Source organism: Rattus norvegicus, chromosome 12 (genome assembly GCF_036323735.1).
Source record: "Rattus norvegicus strain BN/NHsdMcwi chromosome 12, GRCr8, whole genome shotgun sequence".
NCBI lineage: Eukaryota > Metazoa > Chordata > Mammalia > Rodentia > Muridae > Rattus > Rattus norvegicus.
In genome coordinates this window covers 9,669,315-9,683,718 of record NC_086030.1, presented here as the reverse complement: position 1 = coordinate 9,683,718, position 14,404 = coordinate 9,669,315, and the positions used below count along the sequence as shown (strand labels likewise).

The window sequence follows — 14,404 nt, the reverse complement described above, 5'->3', positions numbered from 1 at the left end:
TAAAATTTACCTCAGTAGCGTGTTAGCTATACTTCAACATGTGAGATAAGAGAATCTAGCCAGATGGCGGGCGGCCTTGGTGCACATCTTTAATCCCTGCAATTGGGAGGCGGCCAGCCTGGTCTACAGAGCAAGTTCTATGACAGCCAGAGCTGCACAGAGAAACTGTGTGTGTGTGTGTGTGTGTGTGTGTGTGTGTGTGTGTGTGTGTGTGTGAGAGAGAGAGAGAGAGAGAGAGAGAGAGAGAGAGAGAGAGAGAGAATGAATGAGTCTGTGTCTAGCTAGGCTATGACTAAAATGGCAACTTGAGAGAGAGGCCTGAGCGAGGGAAAACAGTCGAGTGGAGGAACTGTCACTGGGTCATGGATCTAAGATTAGAGTAGTAGCAGCATTTTTCACTGTAAAAGCATTTGTTAGATGTCTCTGGCTCCTGTCAGTTGTAGGTAATAAAATGTATTCACTACTAGAAAAGTATATATCTTTTATCTGAAGGCATAATTTACCTTATTAAATAAAATCAGAGTTTTAAAATGTTTGATTTGATTTTTTGTTTTTGTTTTTTCCCAGCCAGGAATTACCCTTTTCTTGGGGTTCTCTGGGTACTTTTTAGAAACAATTCTATGTTTCATTTTTATTCTTATCATCATCATTGTATTATTATCATCATCATTACTGGGTAGAGGTGAGGAGCCAGGGCGGGGCAGGGGGAGCATGATCACATGTGTAATTGTCTTATGCGGGGGTCACAGGGCAGCTTTGGGGAGTCACCTCCACCATGGGTTCCAGGAGTGGAGCTTGGGTGGTGAAGCTTTCACTTCAGGCAGACACTTGCCTTCTCTGGCCACGTTAAAGGACCTTTGCCAAACTGCTCTCTGCTGCTGCTGTCTTCAGAGACTTCTTGCCCTTGCTTTCCAACCTCCTTTGTCCATCTTCTGAGACGCATGCTGGAGTCTTGACTGGACAACACTCTTTTTGAACACAGATTTGTACAACGTCTGTTCCCAGCAGTGCTTTCTAGCATCTAGCTCAAGTGTGTCTCGAACGACCTCGGATCCATTTGGTTACACGCTTCCTCCTGCCTCGCTGCTCAGAAATGATCTGAAATGATTTCCCTTGGAAAAGCAATCCCCAAAGCTTCCTCTCTTAACCTCACCAACCCACCAGGATGTGACTTCATACAGGCACTTTCCGGAAGTTTGTGTGTGCGCGTGCGTGCGTGCGTGCGTACGAGAGAGAGAGAGAGACAGACAGAGACAGAGACAGAGACACGAGAGACACAGAGAAAGACACAGAGAGTGTCTTTAACCCCACCTTGTTTCCCTCTTACTCTTCATTCCTAGACATATAAGCATTTCATACTTTAAATTCCTTTGACTTATTCTGAAAATACCCTCCAAAGAAATGTATATCCCGCCGTCTTCAACAAATATGGACCCTGTACGTGTTTAGGAGATGACACTAAACAATATATATGCCTGACCACCACAAACCTTCATTTAAGTAAAGTTGACCATCTCTCTTGGAAAAAAAAAATCCCCAAACTGAAATGTTCCATAATAAAGATAAATAAATAAAGGTTTGATGCCAACAGGAAGGCCAAAAGTAAACGCTCCCACAGCTGATCTCCCGAATCAGACACAGGCGACACAGCGAGCGGTGTGCTCAGCACATGCTAACACCATCAGGCCACACGGAAGGTATTCGGGAGACGTAAGGAATTTCATGTTTAGATTTGGGTCTTATCCCCACGATGTTGTGTGTACAAAGACTCCGAAGTCAGAAGACATCTGGCATTTTGGAGGAGGTCACTCAGTCCGTATTGCTAGCATTTCGTTTTCATGGTTGGAAAAGGTAGAAGTGGCAGAATTTTAAGTCGGGTGACCTTTCCATACCACGGTCACCGCAGCAGGCACCACTGAGGATCGAGACATGGAGAAAGCAGGTGTGGAGATTGTGCGTTTCCCTGGGCATGCTTCTTCTGCTCCCTAGCTTTACCATGAGTGCAAATGATTCCACCTTTTCCTCCCTCCCTCCCTCCCTCCCTCCCTCCCTCCCTCCCTCCCTCCCGCCCGCCCGCCCGCCCGCCATTAAGTCTCAAGTGACAAAGGGACCACCAGAAAGAACAGAAAGAAGCGCTGGCTTACCTCTGTTCCTGATCTGTTCCTAGCTTCTCCTCAGCTAGGATCTGAGATGGGAAGTCCATTAACTACATCAGTACCTTATGTCCCAAGGTCCTTTGAATGCGCACCCCCACCGTGGAAGCTCTGTCTCGTATATGGATTGTATCTTATGAACAGCCGCCTGGGCTGTAGGGCGACTATAGGAAAGTTCACAGAATGAGGCTCCAGACCCACGGACGGCTGTGCGGTTGGCACTTTGTAAAGTCAGATATTCGGGCAAATATGGCCCACTGAACCATGTGGCAGCAGCAGGCTTCCTGTGCAGATAACACGTGATCTCATCATAGCAGGGTGGTCCGGGGAGGAGGGTGGGGCGGGGCTGGGAGCAGTCTTCTGATTGGTCCATTTCACCCTGAAAGCGCCTTTGTCTTAACCTTTGCAGTGACGAGCAGCAGCGAGACTATTTGATGGAGAGACGGGACCTCGCCATCGACTTTATCTTCTCTTTAGTGTTAATAGAGGTCTTGAAGCAGGTGAGCGATCCGTTGGCTATCACTTCCAAATGCTGGGCAGTGTGAATCCTGCCCACTGACTACAGTAGGCCACAGGTCATTAGTGGAGTGACCGTTACAGACAGGCTGTTTAATCGTCTCTTCCAAATTCAATGTCACCTTCCTTTTTTTTTTTTTCCCAGATCCCCCTTCATCCTGTAATAGACGGCTTAGTACACGATATTATTAACTTGGCTTTCAAGCACTTTAAGTACAAAGAAGGGTAAGCTGATGTCTCTCCTTAGAGTATTGACAAAGTCGAATGCTTGCTTCAGCGTTAGCTCATCGGTCTTTTCCGGCCACCTAACTTGTCTAATTCCGTTTCACTCAGGTACCTGGGTCCCAACACCGGCAACATGCACATTGTAGCAGATCTGTACGCAGAGGTCATCGGAGTGCTGGCCCAAGCCAAGTGAGTGAGCGCCGAGCCCTGCAGCCTCTAACTTACAGAGAGGTTTGCATGGGGACTGAGCTTCGTACACATGCACATCCTGAAGCCAACTAGAGGCTCCTTCAAGGCAGGTCCATCCTAGCAGTTGGGCAAGATTTCCACCACATCCCTGCATTTCAGGCCACTGTTCCTAAGAGGAAAAAAGAAAATGGACGTGACCAGATTACTTTCTCTCTGCTCAAATACTCCAAAGATGGTTTTTTAGTTTATCTACCAGGATCAGGTAGTTACAATCTATCACCCGTAAGTGGGAAAATTCCATTCTACAATGTCCCCTTTACTACAGACCTTACTTAATTCAGCCGAGCTAAAAATGTCCCAGACATTTTGGAAACAAGTTGGGGGAGAAATTCTCCTTGCTAAATTTATCTGGCCCCGTGCCTTAGCAGGCTAGGGCAGCGCCATGTTAGACCGTGAGCACTGATAAACTCGTTCCGGATGGGTGTCACACCTGACTTACCAGTCTTCATTCTCTATACGACGCAGAGGCAGGCGAGTCGAGAGCCCGAATGTCTAGGTCAGGTAAAATGAGCTAAGGACATGGTGCGAATTCAGGCCAAGGGAACAGATTGTAGCGAATAATGCCTCAGTCCTTGTGAAGTGCAGTTGAGAGAGAGAGAGAGAGAGAGAGAGAGAGAGAGAGAGAGAGAGAGAGAGAGAGAGAGAAACAGAGACACAGAGAGGTCTGTCTTCAAGAGATGGAATTCTTCATGCCCATAAGTTAGTGCATCCCTCGACCCCCATTAGAGGAGGTTCTTTTTGCAGTCAGTGGCAATAATTGGGACTCGCGACTGGTCAACGTACAGAGGAAGATACCATGGCGGGCTCGCTCAATGTGAGACACCCATATCATGCTCCATGCCTCTAAGATCCAGGGAGCATCAAGGAAGAAAGCATTAAGACGGTTAAGGACCGGAGGCAGTGGCTGCCTGCCGAGAAACAGTGTTTGCTGGACACGACAGGGCTGTTGCACCTATGAACCGGAAGCAGCTAGGGCGCCAGGTTTAAGACCTGCATAAGATGGAGCTAGCCCACATCCCTGCACGGACGGGGGAGGGGAGACAGTGGAGTGGGGGCGGGACACACTCATGAACTCTGGGGGGGGGGCGGGACACACTCATCAACTCTCGCGGGGTGGGGGAGGGGGGACGGGGGAGTGGGGGCGGGACACACTCATGAACTCTCGCGGGGGGGAGGGGGGACGGTGAAGTGGGGGTGGGACACACTCATGAACTCTCGCGGGGGGGGGGGAGGGGGGACGGTGGAGTGGGGGCGGGACACACTCATGACCTCTCGCCCATGGCTGCTGGGGAGAGGGGATCAGGTTTCAGGGCTGGGGTCTGGAGAGTCTGCCTGTTTGTTCGTGTTCCCCTTACCACAGCACTGTGTGAGCTCAGTGTGCTTTTTAAAAGTGCACATGAAGTTGGGAAGGAAAAGCGACCGGGGGATAGGGGAGGAGCTGGAGGGAGGCTTGGACTGGGTTTCATCCAAACACATTAGGTACAGGTGGGGGATGCTCCAATGGTTAAAAAAAAAAAAAGTTCTAAAAAATTAAAAATTATCTTTAAACCTGGCCGTACAACTTCATCTAAAGAGGAAACTGCGTAGTGTTGTTAGTACAGGTGTCCTCGCTGTATGCGCTTGGGTTTGCTCCCAGATGCCTTGTTCCCGCGGTCACCAAAGTCTGAGATGCCCGAGGCCTGTGCAGAGAGCTAATGAGGTCTTTACTACACATAATCTTTGCCCTCCCGCCATACATTATGTCACTCTGGGTAACCTATAACCCCTGATACCGTGTGATTGCTGAGTAAACAGTTAACGGGCTGCATCGTTCAGGGAACAGTAAAAAAGAAAATTAACCCCACCCCAGAGAAATGAAATTTCCTCACTTAGCATAGAAGTGCATAATTTATCAAAATAAATTTTTTCCATTGTCATCGTCATCATCATCCTTTTATTAGGGGGCACAAACAATTGACAAGAATCGATTCTCTCCACTGTCGAGTCCTGAGAACTAAACTCAGGTCATCAGTCTTGGCAGCAAGCACCTTTACTTCCTAAGCCATCTCGCTGGCCCCTCCAAAACGTTTTTCAACTACTTACACAAGTCCACCTAACCCTGGGAAAACCATAAGATCATAGAGAATAGAATCACCCCCGACATGACTTGCAGCAGTTTCTCCTTCTCTCGGATCCGTCTTTCCAGTAAATGAGTTGTCTGCTTTCTAACACAGGGAAACATCAGCATTAGAGAGTGGAGGGGGGGCGTCTGGAGGGCAAGGCACTGACATCAGGGAGAAGTATCACGGTCAATGGCAGACAGTCACAGAGGAGAACCAGATGAAGGACACTTTATTAAATGGCAGGGGCCAGCGCAAGACCCTGGCTTCGGTCCCCAGCTCCAAAAAAAAAAAAAAAAAAAAAAAAAAAAAAAAAAAAAAAAAATGGCAGGGGCCAGAGAGCTCGTCAGAGGTACAGAAGACCCAAGCTCAGTTCCCAGCACACGGAGGCTCACAACCACTTGTAACTCCGGTTCCAGGGGATATGACGCCCTCTCCTGGCTCCCACAGGCACTGCGGGCCATTGTGCTTGAGTCTCAAGTATACTTGAAAAAAAAATCTGTAATGGTTCACGAGTCACTAGGGTAAGGAGGAATGATGTGTTTTAGAAAGATTTTATTTAATCGAGTAGTGACTATATTTGCATTAGGCTGAATAAAGCTGCCATTATCTGGTCATTAATCCATGCATACCTGGAAATGATTTTTAGAGGAGATCAATATGTGTACTTACTGAACTCATCAGACTCTGGAAAATCTCAGAGTATTTGTAATTATACTAGCAAATTCTTCTCATGTTATAACATGGAAAGTTTGGTACATTAAAATAACAAAAAATATAATGTTTATACTTCTCTTAGTTTTTATGAATAATAGATAATACTGCATATTTTCAAATGACCAAGGCTAGGCGGGCTCTAAACAAGTGTCGTGACAAGTATCAAGTATGCCAGCTCAAGCCCATCATCCCAAAACCCAAGTGACTAGAGCAGAAGGATTGCTGCCAGAGAGAGGCTAGCCTGGTCTACAGAATGAGTTCCTGGATAGCCAGGGTTAGACAAAGAAACCCTGTCTCAAAAAAAAAAAGAAAGAAAGAAAGAAAGAAAGAAAGGAAGGAAGGAAAAGAAAAGGAAAGGAAATAAAAGAAAGAAAAGAAAAAAGAAAGAAAGGAAAGAAAGAAAAGAAAAAAGAAAAGAAATATTTCAAATTATATCACTTTCATTGTATTGACAAATTCCTTAATTGCTATCATTAAAGGCTGTTTGTTTCTCTTCAGTACTGTATTGATGTTTTCAAAGTCAATTATAAACTTAGAAGATACTCTGGCCAGTCCGCTGTTAAAGCGTTCAGGGACTCAGACAGCCCATGGGACGTTCTCAGCCGGGCAACGCGCTGTCTTCGTTGACAGACGGCGCAGCCTTACGTCAGCGCTGCACGTGAAGCGTCTCTGAGTACCAGGGACACCACTTTATTGTTTCATTGGACAGGTTCTACTTTTTGCGAGATCAGGAGGGAGAGAAAGGGCACGTGGCTCTCTGACAGTGTCCTTCTCCCCCCACCCCCCCCTTAGTAAGGCTGAACCAGCTCCTTCTGATTTTAGGTTGAAGAGCAGCTCCCCTCCTCCTTGTGACTTGGTTATTGGGGCTCCATTTGGTCTCGGAGTTTTAGCCGAGCTGGTGTTTAACCTTTGCAGTGGCAATGCCACTTAATCCCTTGCCTTTAAGGTCTGTTTTGATATGGAGCTATTCAAATATAGTACTAATTTCTTCCAATGTGAACTTAAGTTAAAAATAGGTTTTTCTAAATACTTGAGTATTTAGAAAAATTTGATACAGGTGTTTAGATGATTGCTTCAAAGATGCCTAGATTTGGAAACTGGGTTTTCTTTTCTTTTCCTCCATAACTATGAACTAACTATACGTCTTAAAACAAAGGCTTGCCTTCTTCTCTTCTCTTTTCTTTTCTCTTCTTTTCTTTTCTTCTTTCCTTCCTTCCTTCCTTCCTTCCTTTCTCTCTCTCTCTCTCTCCCTTTCTTTCTTTCTTTCTTTCTTTCTTTCTTTCTTCCTTCCTTCCTTCCTTCCTTCCTTTCTTTCTTTCTTTCTTTCTTTCTTTCTTTCTTTCTTTCTTTCTTTCTTTCTTTCATGTCCATGGATGCTTTGTATGTGTTCCATGGGGTGCAGTACATGCAGAGGCCAGAAGGGGCGCCAGATCCCCTGAAACTGGAGTTACACGTGGAATTGAACCCAGGACCTCTGTAAGAGCAGCAGGTGCTCTTAACCACTGAGTAATTTCTGCAGGCCCCTTTATGAGTCTCATAGAATACCACAAATTGAGAAGATCATTATAAAGGAAATTAGATTTTAATTGGAAATAGATCTGCAGGTTAGTTGAATCCTTAAATAACGTGTTTATGTTATGTGGAACAAGTAAAAAATAGTTGCGTCTATTTCTAAATGAAAAAGTAATTATTATCGTATTGACGTACCGAGTTACGTAAGCAGCCTGCCCTTTTTACCCCTCCATGTTAGCAGAGGATCAGGATTAAAATAATAAATGTTTAACTGCAGGCCTTTCCTATGAGAAATGCCTGTGGCCGACGGGAGACACGAATTGATGTTAATAACATTTAATATTAATGACATGTTCTAACCGTGTTTGCTTTGAGACACTTCTCAATGATGTCCTCAGAGTGGAGCACAAGGGTGTGCACAGCGCCTGCTTAACCACCCCCATGTCAACAGACTCCCCACTTCTCGTCAGTCAAGGCTCTCAGCTTAGTTACCGAGTACCCACTGTGTGCCTGATCTTGTGAAGTGTGCATGTAGCCAGAGGTGTCTGACGATAAACAGTAAAGGAGTGAATTGTAACACATTCAAGTTAAGAACCTTTCTCCCCACCCTCCCCAACCTGTTTCTCTTCCTCTTTCTCTTTCCAAAGTCCTTCCATCCATCCATCCTCCCTCCCTCCCTCCCTCCCTCCCTATCTTCCTTCCTTCTTTTCTCTCTTCCTCTTTTCCTTTGGTAGTGGAAATTGAACCCAGGGCCTTTCATATGATAGCCCATCGACCACCATTAAACTTAGGCCCCCAGGCATGCTGGGAAACACTGCTGCAGATCCATAACCAGTCCTCATCTTCTTGTGTTTCCCAGGCTGGCCTGGAACTCTCAGTATCTCTGGCAGACTACAACCCTTAAAACTCCCAATCCTGCCTCAGTCTCCTGAGGAGCTGGCACTTACAGACCTGTACCCCAGGCCAGGCTGCCACACCGATGTCTGTGTTTTCATCCACACGGTGTTCACTTGAGTCGTTGAGGAAAGTGTCTTGGTCCGTCTGTCGGGTCAGCTCACTTTCAAGCTGTGTGGTCAGCTGGCCGGATGGTTGCCCAAGTGATAGGTCAGGATGCTGGGGACGCATAACAAAGGTGACAGACTGGAGAGCTTTCCTGACAGATGTTTATTTCTTCAGAGTTCGGGGCATCAGGTTAAGGTGTTGGCAGGGCCAATTCCCCTGTGCAGAAGTAGCCTTTGTTAAGGCTTTACCTATCTGTGCTGTGTCCGATGATCTTGTCTTTAAAACATCCCAGCCATACTGAGCGACGGCCCATGCCAGTCAGCCCATCGACCTTTTACCTCTTCAACTGCCTCCTAGTACGGTCATGCTCATTCTGTGTATGAGAATTCGGGGGTATGGGGGAGGGGAAGAAAGGCATGAACAACCCATAATGCTAAGTCTAGGCAGGGGCTAGAAGATATATTTTAAGTGAGTTTTCAGACCTTGCCCACATAGGGAAGATACTTTAAAAGTCCTGGATTTAGCCTTAGTGTGTCGCAGGGGATTAAGAGGAGGGAAGTCTGAGGTCAGCCATGGCCTTCAGGCACCAACTCCATCATCGATCAGCTGTCCAGCTTTGTTAGGGCTTGAAGCCTTGATGTTTGAAAAGGAAGCAACCATCCCCCTTCATGGGCCTGCCCTGAGGATTAAAGCGTCATGGTGTGTGGTTGAAGTGCTGCAGACTCCTCCTAGATGTCTGTTGGCCTCCGTGGTCATTTTTGCCATCTTAACATATGTGTGTAATATGTGTGTATGTGTATGTGTATATATATATACATACACACACACACACACACACATATATACATACACACACACACACACACACACACATATATATATATATATATATATATATATATATATATATATATATATATATATATATATGTTGTGTACATGTCTTAGTCAGGATTTCTACTCCTGCACAGACATCATGACCAAGAAGCAAGCTGGGGAGGAAAGGGTTTATTCAGCTTACACTTCCACATTGCTGTTCATCACCAAAGGAAGTCAGGACTGGAACTCAAGCAGAGCAGGAAGCAGGAGCTGATGCAGAGGCCATGGAGGGATGTTACTCACTGGCTTGCTTCCCCTGGCTTGCTCAGCTTGCTTTCTTATAGAACCCAAGACCAGCAGCCCAGTGTCAGCACCGCCCACAATGGGCGGGGCCCTCCCCTCTTGGTCACTAGTTGAGAAAATGCCTTACAGCTGGGTCTCATGGAGGCATTTACTTAACTGAGACTCCTTTCTCTGTGATAACTCCAGCTTGTGTCAAGTTGACACACAAAACCAGCCGGTATAGTACATATGTACTATACACACACATACTCACACAGATACATACTCACACACATATACACACACACTGACACACACATACGCACACATTCACACACACACACACTCACACATACATTCACACACACACATATATACACACATACACACACACATACGCACACACACACACTCACACACTCACACACATATATACACACACATACACACTCACAAACACATATGCACACACACACACTCACACATACACTCACAAACATACACACACACACCCCACACATACACACACATATACACACATGACATAGAATAGAATTGCGTCACTGGGACTTAGGATTTATATTTTAGAATGTTCAGGAGCTCGATTCTCAGTTTCCACTCAAACAGGCATTACCTGACACCAAATCAAGCTTTCTAAATTTAATACATTTTGATCTTTATCAATATTTTCATCTGGAAGACAAAACCACAATTTTACATTCCCTGTGGTATATTTTACTTATAAAATGTAGTGCAACCAATATTTCCTCCCAAGTATTCAGGAAATGTCAGAGACGGCAAGATGGGCCAGTTTGAAATGTCGTCCGGGGAGTGGATGTTTTATGGAAATCCTTAAAATGCCACCTCAGATCAGGAGTGAGCCCTTAGCCGAGTCACCAGCCCGAGGGAGAATACCTCACTCTAATGCGTTTGATCCTCACGTGGGCATTCGCCCTTCTGCCCAGCTGCCTCTCTACAAAGAATGCAGCAAGTGTTAGAAACCCTGTAAGGTTTAGTAAACTGCGACGGGGGACACTGCAGCACCCCCATCCTGTGTCTGCCAGCAGAGTACCCCGCGCCCACTTCTGCTTTCTGTCGGGGCCCTGTGATGTCTGCGTCGAGACAACGGTTGCTCTGAACTCTTCAGATCTGGGGAGTTTATTTTCACCTTTCATGATCACGGCTGCCCGCCTAAGTTAGGTTTGCTCTACTCCCTAGCCTCCGATGTTGTGGGAATAATTAATCCCTTCCCGGGGTTCCTGCCCCGCCTTTGATCATTTAATCCCTGGATAAAAACCACACAGCCTTTATATCTTCAATGAGCCTTAAACGGCACCAGAGCTGGGCCAATATCTCCCGTCCATGCTGTGAGAATCTCATTTCCCATCGATAGCCCCAAGTCATTACTTACTACGCACGCTTCGTCTGGGCTGCTCTTAACTCCAATTGGCCAGCCCAGGCTAGACTCGAGCCAATGGGCCTCCTTTCTGCCTCTGCCTCTAGAATGCAGGAGTCATGGGCACGTACCAGCCTTCTCCCTTTTCTCTGATATAATTTCAATTTTTCCCATTACCAGACTTTTCCTTCAACTTAAAATATATTTTTCCGTGATCATTGGCCTAAAATTACACAAGAACAGCAGAGGGCTTTGGCAATGGAAATTGAGGTATTTTAGGCATCCTTTGAGATACAGATCCAAAAATTATTTGTGGTCACTGTCAGAAATAGCCGACCCCATGAGCTGCACGCAGATGTTCGCTGTCGGACACTCTGGGCCCTAGGGACCTGCAAGTATTTTGGTGGTGGCTGAGAAAACAGACGAATGTTTGTGTGTTTCGTATGTTCAGGTTAGAGCTAAACCATCCCGACAGGGTCTAAACAGCAGCTCGGCTCAGTCTGAAAGAGATGCCGAGCGTCCCATTGAACAAAGGGAGGAAAGGGGCCTGCTGGACTGTGTCAAATGCCAGAGGTCTAATCCTCATGATCCCACAGCCATTGTACTTCACCTGACCTGAAGGGCTCCATCACTGTGCCCTGTCACCCTTGGGCGCTGGACACCCTCATGATAGTGGCTTCCTTACCTGTTATTTACAACGTCTTTTATATTCTCGCAGGTTCCCTGCTGTCAAGAAGAAGTTCATGGCAGAGCTGAAGGAGCTACGGCAGAAAGAGCAGAGCCCCTATGTGGTGCAAAGTATCATCAGCTTAATAATGGGGGTAAAATTCTTCCGAATTAAGATGTACCCAGTGGAGGACTTCGAGGCGTCCCTCCAGTTCATGCAGGTGAAGTCCCTGCCTGGGAGTCACAGACGTTTCCTTCCAGCCAAACACTGCAGCTAGAGTGAAGAAAAACCCACACAGGCAGCGCCCAACACGGGAAGGGCCACAACCACGCTCAGACTTTTCAGAGCTGCAGCACCATATGCACTCAGTAGAAGGCACATTTCACATTATAGAAAATGTTCAGAGAACCCAGGCTTACATCTAGAGCCTCATTCACGCCAAGAAAGCTCTCTACCACTGAGCTGCAACCCCCACGCTTTTTATCAAGGTTTTATTGTGTAACTGCATCTCTCTTGATTGACCTGGTTGGTCTCAAGCTTGCAGCCCTCCTGCGTCAGACTCCCAGCTCAGGGATTGGATTTGAGTCTTGTGCTTGCTGGCATGATTCTCTCTAAGCTTCTCGTGGTGCTGGGCCATATCAGTGAGGGCAGCTTCCGGGCCAGCCACACAGCCAGCAAGGAGCAGGGACCCTCTGTGTACTCCCATTGTGGGACATTGGGGGTTTTAAGTGAAAGTTCCCTTTGTGATACTTTCCACATAGATGGATTGTACTGGGGCAAAACACCATCGTGTCAGCACTTAACTTACATATACATACATATATGTTATAGTTATATAATATATTTATACCTAAATATTCATTTAAAATTAGCTTTTAGGTAAGTCGCAAAATGTCTTAACACCAAATAATCAAATTGCCAAAACATAATCAAAACTTTCAAATCCTCTTGGAGTTTGGCTGCATCATTGACTTTTCCCCTTCCTTCACCCATGGATATCACTCTGTGATTTAATCTTAGCTGATGTTGACCATGGAGGCAGCAGCGCTGGGTGGGCCGTAGTGGCATTCACAAGCATAAGAACTTCGACAAAGGGAGACGTTTATCTCCTCTGTACTGTGAAAGGGAGTCTTAGCATCACCGACTTGCGAGAACGTAGCAGAATGCAAGCCTTCACTGGGTTGAAGGAAAGTTTCTGTGTCTGAAGAGATTTCTCTAACGCTGCTGTGACTGAGATTGGTGTTGCTCTTCTTCGAGAGTTGAGAAGTATGTATTAGGGATACAGGCCATATGGCCTCATAGTTCCAAGCATCACAGTCAGAAAGAGACCATTGCTGTGGGTGAGGACAGGTTGGACTTCTGTACCACCAGTGTGGGTAACACTGTGGGTAACAGTGTGGTGTTGGGGTGCAGTACACCCAGCCTTCCTGTTAGAAATAAGTTTGGGGTTGCAGGAGACCACCACTGTGGTAGACATGTCCAGACAAGGCAGAACTTGGTCAAGAGGGTGTACTCCAGAGAGCAAGCACACTGACAGGAAGTGACTGGTTTTTGTTCGAACATAGATTGTGGCTCTGTCTTTCCTCATTGGCTGGGGTCCGACATCACAGTCTTTCATGATTAGCAAGTTTTAAAAGACTCAGTGAAGGAACTGAAGAGGGAAGAGGGTAGCCGCCTCAACCCTTTACAGTCTGAGAGTATAGCAGGGCCTGTGAGTAAACAAAGGTTTTATGGGGAAGGAGGTCGTTAAAACATTCGCATACAAGCTGCAGATAAAAAGATGTTAATTTGTTGTAAACACAAGTTTTACAGTGTTTAATAGAAAAGACAAAGTGTTTATTACACCCCAGTGGCTAAACCTAGAATTACCAATGGATCCAGCAGGTCCACTCCTCACGCCAAAGAAAGTGAAAATACAGTGCACACAAAGGCTTGAACATGTTCCTAGTGGAGTTTTTTAAATAGTAGCTGAAAGTTAGAAGCAGTTTAAATATCTCTGAACTTGGGTTAAAAACCAAAACCATGGCATTTGCCCACGACATGGTAGTAGTTTGGCTTAGTGAGTTCCAGTTATCTGTTCCAACATCGATGACCCTTAAAACGTCATGCGGAATAAAAGAAACTAGTGTTAATCCCAAAGATGGGAGGAGACGACCCAAATCATTGCGGCCAAACTCATTAAAACAAGCAGTTACTTAAAGCTTTTTTGTGTAACCCAGGTTGCCTTTCCCTAAGGCAGGATTCAGGAGGTCAGCATTGAACATAAGGAAGGTGGGATTTTTATAGCTCAGGGGTAGGGGGTCTTCCAAATGGGGGGTTTGGTGGGCAAGGGTTACAGGAGCAGAACAGGTCCTTAGCTATAAGGACCTCCTGAAACAAAGGCAGGATTGCAAGGTGGTTGTAACAAGGTAGTCATAACAATGTCTTAAAACAAAGGTAGGGTTGCAAGACGGTCATTACAACTTTTTGAAACAAAGATATTGTTACTGTTTCCTGAAACAGGCAGCCCAGAACTTTGTAGTTAAGGATAAGGTAGGCATAGCCCAATCCTTGAGAAACAGATGTAATAGTAAGTAGGATGAACCCAATTTGCCTTTATCTAAGATGGAGTTCACACCCAAGAAGGAGGCAGGCTGTTTCGTCACTAGAAACAAAAGGCTACAAGTTAAATGAATCTGTTTCGTGCAGTGTTCCCAGTAAGCAAATTCACAACAGAATGTATCAGAGTCGCTCGGTTGCCTAGGTTGAGGACCAGAGCCGATGCTAA

General features: G+C 46.0%; 1 protein-coding gene across 4 annotated transcripts in view; it reads left to right on the top strand.

The window, feature by feature from the left end:
* The window catches only part of Fry (FRY microtubule binding protein), a 243,032-nt gene that overhangs the window by 89,673 nt on the left and 138,955 nt on the right, over nucleotides 1-14,404 (top strand). For all 4 annotated transcript variants that reach the window (NM_001170398.2, XM_039089331.2, XM_063271250.1 and 1 more), the window contains exons 5-8: nucleotides 2,563-2,653; nucleotides 2,815-2,894; nucleotides 3,003-3,083; nucleotides 11,689-11,857. In NM_001170398.2, coding sequence (NP_001163869.2) covers nucleotides 2,563-2,653; nucleotides 2,815-2,894; nucleotides 3,003-3,083; nucleotides 11,689-11,857 — 421 coding nt within the window. The remainder of the gene's footprint in view (nucleotides 1-2,562; nucleotides 2,654-2,814; nucleotides 2,895-3,002; nucleotides 3,084-11,688; nucleotides 11,858-14,404) is intronic.